The sequence below is a fragment of the Carcharhinus amblyrhynchos genome, chromosome 18 (genome assembly GCF_965287045.1).
Source record: "Carcharhinus amblyrhynchos chromosome 18, sCarAmb.v2.hapA, whole genome shotgun sequence".
Taxonomy (NCBI): domain Eukaryota; kingdom Metazoa; phylum Chordata; class Chondrichthyes; order Carcharhiniformes; family Carcharhinidae; genus Carcharhinus; species Carcharhinus amblyrhynchos.
Window position 1 is genome coordinate 48,054,046 of NC_137341.1, and position 14,079 is coordinate 48,068,124.

Consider the following 14,079-nt stretch of genomic DNA (forward strand, 5'->3'; position numbering starts at 1 on the left):
CATGGAGGTGGACTTTAGAAGGGAATAGTCAGAATGCCATTGCATGACTGCAAGTTTTCCAAAGATATTTCTGAACCCCTCAGATTTCACAGACATGGTCAGACTGCAAGAATCTGAGAGAGCACAGAGAGAGGTAGAGGCATCCAGTCTCTACTGTTCACCACGCAGAATGTGGGTTAGAGCTCAAACTCAGATTGAGGAGATCCAAGTTTGTGAGGATTTGAAAGGGATTGGAAGGTTTGCCCAAGTTTGACCAGAGGGAAGCGTCTCCAAGATGACCTCGCTGTGAAAGTCAGTTCAGGAATAGAAGTGATCTGGCTGGAAAAGGAAAAAGGAAGCAAGTCACCTGGAGCTGAGAATATCTTTGAACTGGTTTCTGGAGATTGAAGTGGCCTCTTAAGGGACAGAGCAAAGTATAACTTGGAGTACGCTGGAGGAGGAGGCTAGTCCAGTGTTAACTCCACTGTGTCACTGCCTCCCCTATGATTACACATACATATCATATTCAAATAGCATCATGCAAATTCAAGCTGGCCCACTTGCAGATTAAGGAGTGGAAAGTGACACCCTTCTGTAATTTTAGTGTCTAAATGGGTTGATCTTGTGGGATCTTGCCACACTACCAGAAGGACGTGGAGGCTTAAGAGAGAGTGCAGAGGTTTACCAGGATGTTGCCTGGTCTTAGCTATGAGGAGAAATTGGGTAGACTGGGGTTGTTCTCCCTGGAAAGACAGAGAATGAGGGGAGACCTAGTAGAGGTGTACAAAATTATGAAGGGTATAGATAGAGCGAATAGTGGGAAGCTTTTTCCCAGGTCGGAGGTGACGATCACGAGGGGTTACAGGCTCAAGGTGAGAGGGGCGAGGTATAATTCCAATATCAGAGGGATGTTTTTTTATGTAGAGGGTGGTGGGGGTCTGGAATGCACTGCCAAGTAGGGTGGTGGAGGCAGACACGCTGGCATTGTTTAAGAATTACCTGGATAGACACATGAGCAGCCTGGGAATGGAGGAATACAAACGAATGGTCTAGTTGGACCAACGCGCGCGCAGGCTTGGACACTGCTGTATTGTCAGTGAGATTGTCAATGTTAGCCTGGCAGACAGTGCCATTCCACACTTACTGCTCGCTTCTCCCTTGTGTCATGTTAGATTATGTTCCACTTAACCTCTGATATACAAAACGAGCAGAAAGTCCTGGGCTCGAGAATGGAAACTCCTTTCCCAATGTTGGTTATTCAGGTCCAGTGTCAAGTGTAAAACTGTAAAGATGTCATATAGCTGTAGAGGAATGAGTATCTTACCAGTGGTGCTGACATTTTTCACAATAAGAGAGGAATGACTGGGGAGTGCTGTGATATAAGAAGTTTTCCTGTTGTTTTTGGACCATCTTCTCATCCATTCTGCCCTTCACCTTACAGAACTTCAAACCGGCAGGAAGCTCTGTGTTACACAACCCAGGATCCATGTTGTAAGTTCCCTCTGCATTTCTTCATTTAGGAAATAGATACATCTGTTCAGTTTTGATCGAGCAACTCGGTTTAGTATAAAGTTTCCTAGCTGGATGGTATGGAGTATCTCACAAGCAGCAACCTTTTCTGACCTGTTATTTGTTTAAAATTGTGTTATTCTCATATCTGGATATGTTGAATATGAAACATTTACATGTCAATAATTGGAGTGGCGGGAGCCAGAGAGTTTGTGCCTGTATTTTTTTGCATGTTTTGAATTTGCGTTTGGCACACGTTGCAAAGAATGTTCTTGCTTTTTAAATAATTTGCTTATTCTCTCAGGGTATCTTGCAGTGATTCGCAATAGGTGCTTTCTGTTTTTTTTCAGTTGTGCTATTACAGATATCACAGAAAAAGTACATTTGAAATATCTTATTAATAGGCTTTTAATTTAAACACCTTCCAAGAATTCCAATTTTATGAAACAAACAAGAACAGTAGTAGACTCTGTTTAAGCCTCTAAGTTGCGGTTCAGTAAAGGAGACACGAGTTCTGCTTCTTCATAAACTACCTTTATTTCTTCGACCAAACTCCACATACAATTCTCCCCCAATGCCACTTGTAGCCCCTTTTATATATCTGTGAACAATTAACATCAAATTGGGACTTAATTGGGAGGTCTGTTAACCCATTCCTAACAGACTCTTAAATTAAAAAATTGTTGAATGAATTAATCACTTCAGGTACCAACTCAAACTTAAACAGTTGCAACTTCTCAACTCTCAGCTGAACTTTAACTCTTAACCACACCTTAACTGAACATTAACTTTAAGCGTTTAACTCAAAATAGATACTACACAGTTTAGGACCGAGAAATATCCCCCATGTAGAATCCACCTTCCCCTCTGAGGAAAATTCCTTCAGGGCACACACCTTACAATGGTTCATCTCAATAGAGTTGTTGACAGGCAAAGGACTGCAGTGACTTTTATTGACAAATCCTCCACTTGCTCCCAGACTATTCTCCGTCATCCAGCCAACCGTGTAACCAGAAACCAATCACATGATTCAAACATCCAGTGAAATTACTTGTGAACAACGCCATTACATTTAGTTCAGACTGAATGTCCCCCACACAACGGCAATAAAATTCGAGGCCAGTATGTCTGTTCAGATGTAAACAACTTTCCTTATTTGGTCAACACAGGAAGCTTCAGACCACAGTTTCCAAAGCAGAGTCACTTTACCACCTGTGCCTGGTTTTAATTATAAATTGACCAGAAATCCCAGCATGCTTAATTCTCAGCCAGCATAGCCATTTTAAAGCCACAATAATTGCCGTTATTGTTGTTAAATCGTTGCTGTAGCTGTTCTTCATCTACAATCCGTTCCAGAAATTTGGGCAAAGGGCAATAAACAGTGCCATTTGAAATAGATCCGAATATATTGTGACTTGTCTAACAAAATGAAAAATGTTCGGCGTTTTAAAAGCCTTGCTCCAATAATGGTTGCTATTCTGTAGGTTTGTGAGATCTCCATCAGTATTCCCACATGTCTTCACAACAGTTTCAAGACAAGATTAAAATGTTAGCGCATAATATAAAGATGTCATCATATCTGATTGACGTTAGTTAATTTGCATCTTCACATCACTGTTCAGACTCTCCACCAGTGCTTCATTAATGTGGTTGATTCAGTTTAGAAGAAGATGTACCTGCAACAGACATTGCCACAATTTGTAAGCTTGATGGAATTGCAAAATTCAGTCCCCAGCAAGATTGCAAAATCTTAGATTTATGTAAAAGTATTCAACCACCAGTGCCCCCATGGCAGGGATACTGCCTCTGGTTTATGCTGACTGAATAAATCAAATTGCATTATCCCTCCTGGATTTGTCCTGGGATTGAACTGCATAAATCTGTCCATCTTTCTGAGTACTGTTACTAACATTATCGGGATAGCTTAGTACACCACAAAGGTACGTTTTGATTGTTGCACTCAGTGCGATATTGCTGTTATGACAGCGCTATCCCATCAGCTCATCCCTATCCAACCTTCATTCATGGTAGTTAATTCACAGTTAGGCTACGTTCTTCATTCACAACTAGGCTTTGAGTTGAAATTCCAAGGTGGGCTGTCAACCTAATGTGGAACGGGAGCTATCATGTCAAAGGGCTTCCTTGATAGTAGCACTGAAACATGTGGCACGAGCCTCTTTCTGCCTGAACTGCATGTTAACAGGAATTAATTTCAAAGTGCATTTTGTGTTGCAGTGAGCTTAATAACCAGAAGTTTGAAGTTAGCCATGTGCACAAAGTGGAATGTGTGGTCCCCTGGCTAAATGACACACTGGTTTTCTTTACTATCGCACTACAGCTTTGTCAGCAACTGAAGGATAAGGTACAGTCTATTTTCCTTCATTTGATTTGATTTGATTTATGATTGTCACATGTATTAGTATACAGTGAGTGTTACAGTTGTAGCTAGAGTGTAGAGAAAGATCAACTTAGTGTGAAGTAGGTCCAGTCAGAAATCTGACAGTAACAGGGAAGAAGCTGTTCTTGAGTTGGTTGGTACATGACCTCAGACTTTTGTATCTTTTTCTTTCTGGAAGAAGGTGGAAGAGAGAATGCCCGGGGTGCGTGGGGTCCTTAATTATGCTGACTGCTTTGGCAAGGCAGCAGGAAGTGTAGACAGAGTCAATGGATGGGAGGCTGGTTTGTGTGATGGATTGGGCTACATTCAAAACCTTTTGTAGTTTCTTACGGTCTTGGGCAGAGCAGGAGCCCATACCAAGCTGTGATATAACCAGAAAGAATGCTTTCTATTGTGCATCTGTAAAAGTTAGTGAGAGTCATAGCTGAATTTAACCAGTAGTATTTTTAATGTGTGATGGCCTCTTCACAATTGACTACTTTGTGTTCATAACAAGCCAGTTAGGTATGACTGCTGGGGCAGAGATATTAAGTTATTCTGATGAAATTTTTTTTTGTCTCTGGTTACAATGGCCAACAGCATGGGGTGAATTTTACTGGATTATTTCTGGGCTGCTGAATTTGAGGAGCTGGGTTCTTCCTGATAGTGGAGATGTGTTCTTTAGTTGCAAACATAAAGACTTCTCTCCTCCCTCACCCGCCTTTTGATCCCTCTGCTTTTGCTAATTCTGCTCTATATCAGTGCCTGAGCTGCTTTGCTCTCTGTAATAAATCCCTAAAAATTACCACCACGGCATTAGAGATTGCATGGTTAGCACTGCTGCCTCACAGCACCAGGGACCTGGGTTCGCATCCTGGCTTGGGTTGCCGTCTGTGTGGAGTTGGCACGTTCTCCCCATGTCTGCATGGGTTTCTCCGGGTGCTTCGGTTTCCTCCCACAGTCCAAAGATGTGTAGGTTAGGTGGATTGGCTGTGCTAAATTGCCCCTTAGTGTCAGGGGGATTAGCAGGGTAAATATGTGGGGATAGGGGCTGGGTGGGATTGTTGGTGCAGCCTCGATGAGCCAAATGGCCTCCTTCTGCACGTTAGGGATTCTATGAACCTGCCTTAACCACTTTCTCTGGTAGCTCATTCTATGTAAGGAGTCTCACAACACCAGACTAAAGTCCAACAGGTTTATTTGGTAGCACAAGCCACTAGCTTTTGCAGCGCTACCCCTTCCGCTCTGAAAGCTAGTCTCTTATGCTACCAAATAAACCTGTTGGACTTCAGCCTGGTGTTATGAGACTTCTTACTGTGTTTATCGCAGTCCAACGCTGGCATCTCCACAGCATAGCTTATTACATATACATACCACGTACACTGTCTATGTGAGGAAGTCACCCCTCAGATCCCTTTTAAATCTTTCTTCTCTCACCAAAAAGCCATGTCCCTTGAGTTATCAGTGGTAAAACTTGCATCTTTGAGAATCTGGATGAAGTACTGAACAAGAGGTGTTTTATTTTCTCTACTGGCAATGTTGTTTTTTATTTATTGGTGTTTTACAGATTTCTGTGTTTTCCAGTTACTGGAACTTCAAACCTTACTGATCCTGAGCAACAAATGAAGATCAGTCTGCACTTTGTACCCACCTCCTGCCCCAGCTCCCAGTCTGTCTCCTGTAAAAGCTGCCCCGGAATATTTTGGGCAGTTTGTTTATAATTCGATAAGCTGCACACGGCGCACTTTGCTCACCTGCTGTCTATGTGCGTGTCATAATTCCTTGTGGAGCCTGATCTGGCAACATTTGGAAACGAAATGAGTCATCAAAAAAAAAATGCAGTCTAAATTTTCTAACCTGCGATCAACCTTTAGTAAATGTTTGTGTCTAAACGTTAGGTTTTACTGGATGAAGATGTGGTTTACAACCACTGAATGAGAGATGGTAGCAAACGTGTGGGCGAACTATAGCATTAAACAGATTTTGATTGTGCACTTTTGGTGAAGTTGCAGGCTGCGGGGAATGAAGTGGGAAAAGTATCTCTTCGGGGAGCTTAATATTCAAGCACTGAAGCTAATGTTTTCCACCTGTTGAGCAGGGAAATGAAATAACTAAAACTATACATTATACCTCTTAGTGGACCAGCCAAACATTCATGAATTACAATGTTCTTGGGGACCCAGAGATTCCTTTATCAAGAAGAAACGGAGAGGTGGAAGCGTAGCCATGTGTAAGTTTAAACAGATCATAGTTGTGCAGTTTATGAATTAAATGGCAGTGGCATTAGTTAGTTTTGAATTTGTGCTGGTCACGAATAAGTTCACGATTGCTTCACTAAGAAGCCTTGCGCCCGGATCGCGATTCTTCTCACAGCAGGATTTCTGAACTGGTGAGTTAAGTATTTATCTCTTCAATGAATCAGCCACTTAGAATGAACAAAAATGAAAAAAAGTACTGAACAAAACATAATACTGAGAAATGCAGAGCCCAAATTAATTTACGCAGATATTAGATGTCTTAGATATGCTAGAAATGTTTTAGCTTTTGCACTGGGTATGCAGTGCTAAAGAATTTCTTTGGAAACCATTTATGCGATTGGAGTATCGGGCAAGTGGTTTGATTATTCGTGTTGAGCATGTGTTTATCTGGAGTCTCACAGATACAGACACTAACCAACTGACACTAAAATTTACACTGCGTAGTTGATGTAAAGATTTGATTTGAACGCACTGTCAATAAAGAACAGGGGAAATGTATTAAATGTGTTATTCCTGAAACGTGAATCCCTGCACTGTGAAAACGTAATCTATTCCATTAGTCCGACAGGGCATTGCTTTTACGTTGGAGGAAAGGTTTCACAATAGACGACAGAAGGGGATCTCGAGCTGTCAGATAAATCCTTGTAATGCAGGACGTAGAGTGTATTTATGAATCCCCTCTGGACACGTGTGTGTGTGTGTGAGATTGGTGTTGTGTGTTGGTGGATGGCACGAGGGTGTGGTGTGTATCTGTGGCTTGTGTGTGTGTGTGTAGCATGTGGGTGGGTAGATGTCATGCTTGTGTTTGTGTGTGTGGGTGGTATGTGTGTATCATTAACACTGGTTGCATTTTTGTACAATATTTGAATATTTGTCGTCATGCATTGGCAGATGAAGACAACTGATTTTTTTTAACTCTTCGCAAAAATGTTACTAATTTTGAAAGTACCATTCACAGTGGGCTTTGATTCAGGATCCAGACATTGTATTTTGGTAGATTGTGCTATCCAGTACAGAGAGTTGCTTCCCTTTCACGCGTGTCTTCAGCTGAGAACTGAGACTATCTGAAAATCAAACTTATTCCTTCTGCCTGAAATTTTAACCCGGTGTGGATTCAGACAATTCAACCTCTTTGTAAATATTGAAGAATTCCTTTCCTGTGCGAGGGACATAATTTGAAAGCTATCTCATTAACAATTCTGTGATTATGTCTTGAACTCTGATCCAGTTGAGCATTGTCTAGACCTTTCCATCTTTTTCAAGCATCTGTGCTTCCCGTGCTTGGTAGCTGTGGAACGTGTTCTCGATGTTCAGGCCTACATGTTTTTGTATGTTTGTTAAATACCATTGCAATCGCAAAGTTTTATGATGTCCCTGTTATCAAAAAGCAACGTTTGAGGGTCTGGTACTACTCACTTTGCTGCTGATTTCAGCCAGTGTGCTGGTATCAGATGATGCAAAGCATTCAGTGTAGCTAATAAACAGTGTCTGAGCTGCTTTGTAATAAATCCCTAAATTACCACTAGGGCATTAGAGTTTGCGTAAGCAACTCCCTTACATTAGCACCTTCCAGTGCAATCCTTCTGGCCTGGGCACCTTGCTCTTTTCAACCCATTTGAAATTCACTCAAAATTAAAATTATTAACATTTTTAAAAGCTCTGATTTGAAAAATTGCACAAAGTAAATAAAGATGTTAAAATGACGCTGTTAAGAGTTTAGCTGTCCCAGGATGTTTTGCGCAGCATTTAAAACAGGTGTGGAAGTATAAATGTTTTCTTTAATGGTAACAGATCGCAATAGGTTACAAGCCAACACAAACTACCGCCTTTCTTTTCTTGGCACGTTTGTCACTTGGTCTGAAAATAACCGCTGTAACTTGAAATGTTTCACCAGAGGAGAAGGACAGTGGTCCTCGACTTGCCTGCGAGGATCAGGAACAGGTGGGGAGGGGCGGGACAGGTTTTCCAATTCAAAAATAATCAAAGTCCAGCTGGAGCGCGTCGAGTCTTGCGACACCGTCTCCTGTGCTTTGCCTTGTGCAAAGAGTTTTGAAATTGGGATGTGGACATCACTGGCAAGGCCTGTGTTTGTTGCCTGTCCCTGAAGCACTGCAGTCCATCTGCTATCTGTAACAGTATTAGTACAGCTGGGTGGCTCACTAGGCCATTTCTGGAGCGGGGGACTAACGTTGCTGTTGGAATCATATATAGGCCAGACCCAACAAGGGTGGCAGATTTCCTTCCCTAAATCAAAAGGATTTTTAAGGACAATTGATACGTTAATTGAATTGAAGTTGCAGCAGTTATTGTGATTCTGTGCACCCCACTCCAGAGCATTAACTTGTACCTTTAGGATCACTCATCTCCCTTTGTCACTTGTGAAATTGTCTGTTGTACTGTGTGCTGAAGTTACAAGCTGTATTTCTGAATAAAGCAACATGCAGAGTGGGATAGGTGAGAGCATTACAATAGGCCAGTTAACTTTCACTCGATGCTCAAACCTGTAGATGAAGTAATGAGGAATAAATAAGCATGTGCCACATAAGCTATTAATGTTTTTACAGCTGGGATGTCTTCCAGGATCATGTGAAATGAATGTAGTCCGTTAGATACATTTTATTCTGTTGCTATTCCTGCAACAAATCAATCTCAAATGATGTGCTTCTGTTTTGATGTCTGCTATAGATGTAATGATGTGACTGACACCACGTATATTTAATGCGATTGTTTAAATTATTTGGAATGTGTTGTGGATCAATCAAATCGTTCCGATTATATCTGCAAATAAAGTATTGATCTCAAAGAATGATATAGTTTGAGTCCGTATCCATTTGCTATCCATGAGCTGAGGTGATAACTATTGCCAGCGTCGATTGAGATCACAGTCCATGGAGCTCAAACTAAATGGGAATTGAATAAATTTCTACAAGAGTACCTAATGTGGCGACTGAAAATGAGGTTTTAGTCCAACCGATTTATTTGATAGTAAACTCACAAGTTGGACTGAAACCTGGTGTTGTCAGACTTTTTACTGTGTTTACTCCAGTCCAACGCCGGCACATCCACATCATGACTGAAAATAAGCCATTGATATAGTTGCTGAGAGAATGGGTGGCTTGAATTTTGCCAGAGAAACGTAGTGACCTTGGGGTTTTCTTTCTTTTTGCTCCTGCTTTTTGAAAGATTATATGGAAATTGCTGCCAGAATCTAGCCAGAGCATTTAATCACTTGGGCTGAGCTTTCTTTCTGACAACCAGACACGTTTTCTTGCTTTAACGATTGCGTCAATGTCTGTTTCAGTTCTGTGTGTTTCACTCATCACTCTCGCGGTGTAGCTCACTCCTGCTGAATCCGTGTTTGAGAGCTCAACCGTAGTGGTTTTCACCTCCCTTTTTGAAGCAGTTAGGAAGGCAAATTCAATGTTAGCGTTCATTTCTAGAGGGCTGGAACACAAGAGCAGTGATGTACTGCTGAGGCTGTACAAGGCTCTGGTCAGACTCCATTGGGAATATTGTGAACAATTTTGGGCCTTCTGTGGAAGGGTGTGCTGGCCTTGGAGAAGGTCCAGAAGAGGATCACGGGAATGATCCTAGGATTGAAAAGCTTAACGTGTGGAGCGTCCGAGGACTCTTGGGTCTGTATTCGATGGAGTTTAGAAGGATGGGAGGGGGAACCAGGGATCTCATTGAAACATACAGAATACAGAAAGGCCTGGATAGACTGGACGTGGGGAAGATATTTCGATTAGTAGGGGAGACTAGGATCTAAAGGCCTCAGAGTAAAGGGACAGCCCTTTTTAACTGAAATGAGGAGGATTTTCTTCAGCCAGAGGGTGGTGAATTGGTGGAATTCATTTCTACAAAAGGCTGTGGAGGCCAGGTCACTGAGTGTCAGAGACAGAAAGGTCCTTGATTGGTAAGGGGATCAAAGGTTGTGGAGAAAAGGTGGAAGAGTAAGGTTGAGAAATATCACCATGATTGAAGGGCAGAGTAGACTTGATGGGCCGAACGTTCGAATTCTACTCCTACATGTTATAAGGAGTAGAATGGCTTTGGAAAGTGGTTAAGGCCAGGGTTAATGATTTCAGAATCACCATCCAACAACCTAATATCTATTGGATTGGGATAGTGATATATATTACATTAGATAGATTAGACGATCAGGAGACTTTCCATTGAATTGTCACAGATTAAACTTCTGCCTTGATGCAAACCCACATTGAAGAAGTGGCCCTGACTGCATAACGTAGTTGGTCTGATTAGCAAGTTTGCAGATGATACAAAGATTGGCGGAGTTGCGGATAGTGATGAAGATTGTCAGAGAATACAGCAGGATGTAGATAGGTTAGCCATATTTAAGACATCTTGATAGTCATATGAATAGACGGGAAATAGAAGGATATGTGCAGTTGGTCTAGAAAGGAGAACGTGATCGGTGCAGGCTTGGAGGGCCTGTTCCTGTACTTTGTTAACACAAAATTACATTTCAAAAGTTTCCGTCATCTGTGTTTATTTTGTGATTGCATTTTTTTCAATTTTTGTCTCATTAATTAATGTTGAATCTTATTATCTTCCCTATCTTAAAATGCTGATTTCCTTTTGGCCATCGGAAAGCTTAAGCGTTAACAAATCTTGAATACTGTGTGCAGTTTTGGTCTCATTAATAAGGGAATAGATAGGGTGGATTCTCGGAGGCTATTTCCCAGGGCTGATATGGTCGCTACGAGAGGACACAGGTTTAAGGTGCTGGGGAGTAGGTACAGAGGAGATGTCAGGGGCAAGTTTTTTACTCAGAGGGTGGTGAGTGAGTGAAATCGGCTGCCGTTGGTGGTAGTGGAGGCAAACTCATGGGATTTAATGGGATTGGGAGTTACAGATAGTTCTATGGCTTGGTAGGTATGGATGTGATCAATGCAACTTGTGGGCCGAAGGGCCTGTTTGTGCTGTAGTGTTCTATGTTTTATGAAAGCTATAACTGCTTTGGTGGCATTTCAGAGGAGATTTTTAAAAAAATTCATTTGTGAGACATGGGTATCTCTGATGATCTGCGTTTATTGTTCACCCCTTGTTCCCCTTGGCAGGCAGTTGAGAGTCAACCACATTGCTGTGGTTCTGGAATCGCATGTAGGCCAGACTGGGTAAGGGCAGCAGATTTCCTTCCCTAAAGGACACTAGTGAACCAGATGGGTTTCTCGACAATCAACAATGGTTTCATGGTCGTCAGTTGATTCTTAATTTCAGATTTTTTTTTATTGAATTCACATTCCGCCGTCTGCTTTGGTGGGATTTGAACCCAGGTCCCCCAGAACATTAGCTGAGTTTTGGGATTAACAGTGGAGCAATAATACCATCAGGACATCGCCTCTCCAGATTGACATCAGGTGGCATAGTGGTTAGTACTGCTGCCTCACTGTGCCAGGGACTGGGTTCGATTCCCGGCTTGGGTCACACTTTGTGCGGAGTCTGCAGTTTTTTTCCCTGTGTGGAATTCCTCCGGGTTCCTCCCACAGTCCAGAAATGTGCAGGTTAGGTGGATTAGCCATGTTAAATTTGATCTTAGTGTCAGGGGTACTAGCTAGGGGTAAAGCATGGGGTAATGGGAATTGGGCCTGGGTGAGGTTGTGATTGGTGCAGACTTGATGGGCTGAATGGCCTTCTGCACTGTCAATTCTAAGTTTGCAAATAAAACAAAAACAGCAGCTCTGATGAAGGGTCATCCAGACTCGAAAGGTTGGCTCTATTCACAGATTCTGTCAGACCTGCTGAGATTTTGCAGCATTTTCTGTTTTTGGTTCAGATTCCAGCATCCGCAGTATTTTGCCTTTATCTTAATTTTCAAATAGTTTAGAAGCACAGAAAAGAATATTGCTGGACAGAGACAGTTTGGCAGTTAATTGTAAGTCATCTGATAGCCTCTGTGAGGAGCAGGAGATTCAGAGGGGGTTTGAAACCTTTTTCATTCGGAGGGTAGTGGGATTCTGGAATGCAGTGCCAGGGAAGGTAGTGAAGGCTGGAAACCTTATAACCTTTAAAAAGTATTTGGATGGGCACTTGAAATATAACATTCAAGGATATGGGACAAGTGCAGGAAAATGTATCAGCACAACTTTAGTGGTAGTTATTGTCAGTGCAGTCTGGAAGGGGCAAAGGGCCTTTTCTGTGCTTTACAACTCTGACTATATCATTAACTGGGTGCATTCTCCGTGGCAACAGCTCTATCAATCAGAGTCCGCTTACCAACAATCAGCACAGTCTTCCCATACAGTGTAAATTGTTGTTTACCCTACGCTATCATTCATTGTGAATGTCCTGATGAGTGCAAGCACACTCAAGCAATATAAATCATTTCCTCTGGCATTGCATTGTCCTGGTGAGTGCAGGACAAAAAACTTCAACAAAATGGCTTTTTTTCAGCAATACTATTTAAAGTTTATTTATTAATGTCACAGATAGGCTTATACTAACTGCAATGAAGTTACTGTGAAAATCCTCAGGTTGCCACACTGCAGCACTTGTTCAGGTACACAGAGAGAATTTAGCATGGCTGATGCAGCAGCATGTCTTTTGGACTGTAGGAGGAAACCCACGCAGACACGAGGAGAATGTGCTGACTCCATACAGATAATGACCCAAGCCAGGAATTGAACCTGGGTTCCTGGCGCTTTGAGGCAGCAGTGCTAACCACTGTGCCACCTATTTAGTTTGAAAAAATTGAACTCAAGCCAGCAATAAGTGATACATCAGTTTATTTTAGTACAATCCAACAGTGAATGCAAACAATACACTATTGAGAATTTCAGCAAAAGAATTTAGCGATAATTAATATTCAGAAATATATCTAGCACAGCGCAAGTACAAATATGGTACAACTCCATCCCCTCCCATCAAGTTCTGAATCTTAGTTATATGTTAACTAAGATTAGATAGCTACTTCCTTTTAGAAAACATACCATCATTTTAGGATCATCTTGAATTAGCCTGAGCTGCTTTTTAAGGCACTGGTGAAGATCACCAGTTAGTGCATTCCCAATTGCGTTAGCTGCTAAATTAACTACACAAAGACGAGCACACACACACACAGCGCCTGAAAGGGACCCTTCATGATCAGTACTAGCAGAGAAGGGGGCAAAGTTGCAGCCCGTAGCGACAAGATTGTCAGCTTGGCACAGACGTAACAATAGGTCAACACCTCTGCTATAAAGTATGATCAAAAATCATACAATGCACTTAGTCGAGCAGCTAAAGTAAAAGCAGCCTGTTTGTTAGAACCTTACACCTCAGTTAAGTTCCAAAAGAGAAAATGCTGGAAAGTCTCAGCAGGTCTGGCAGTATGTGTAAGGAGAGAAAAGAGCTGGCGTTTCAAGTCCGGATGACCCTTTGTCAAAGCTTTGTGATCAAGGAGTTTAAAGTTTTAAAACTTTGACAAAGGGTCATCTGGACTTGAAACGTCAGCTCTTTTCTCTCCTTACAGATGCTGCCAGACCTGCTGAGATTTTCCAGCATTTTCTCTTTTGGTTTCAGATTCCAGCATCCACAGTGATTTACTGTAACCTCAGTTAAGTTCATGCCAGCAAAGTAGAGGGTGAATGTTCCTTTGGGGGAGCTGAACTGTTGATGTGAAATCAATGGAGTCAGAAAGACCAGCTACTGGTATTATTTGCACACTTTGAGGTGGATTTTCCCATCCAGCCCGCCATGGGAATCATAGCGAGAAAGGTCTGTTGACCACCTTGGGGTGGCACTGGCACAGTGGTTAGCACAGCTGCCTCACAGCACCAGGGACTGGGGTTCAATTCCGGCCTCGGGTCACAGACTGTGGGGAGTCTGCACATTCTCCCCGTGTCTGCGTGGGTTTCCTCCAGGTGCTATAGTTTCCTCCCACACTCCAAAGATTTGTGGGTTAGGTTGATTGACTGTGCTACATTGTGTCTTAGTGTCAGGGGGATTAGCAGGGTA

The 14,079-nt window shown here is 42.2% G+C and overlaps 1 protein-coding gene across 1 annotated transcript in view; it reads left to right on the plus strand.

Annotated features, from left to right (window-relative positions):
- Positions 1 to 8,929, plus strand: part of rogdi (rogdi atypical leucine zipper) — a 34,530-nt gene extending 25,601 nt beyond the window's left edge. The window contains exons 10-12 of the mRNA XM_080206191.1: positions 1,421 to 1,470; positions 3,724 to 3,850; positions 5,433 to 8,929. Coding sequence (XP_080062317.1) covers positions 1,421 to 1,470; positions 3,724 to 3,850; positions 5,433 to 5,474 — 219 coding nt within the window. The 3' untranslated portion in view covers positions 5,475 to 8,929. The remainder of the gene's footprint in view (positions 1 to 1,420; positions 1,471 to 3,723; positions 3,851 to 5,432) is intronic.
- The last annotated feature ends 5,150 nt before the right edge of the window (positions 8,930 to 14,079 follow it).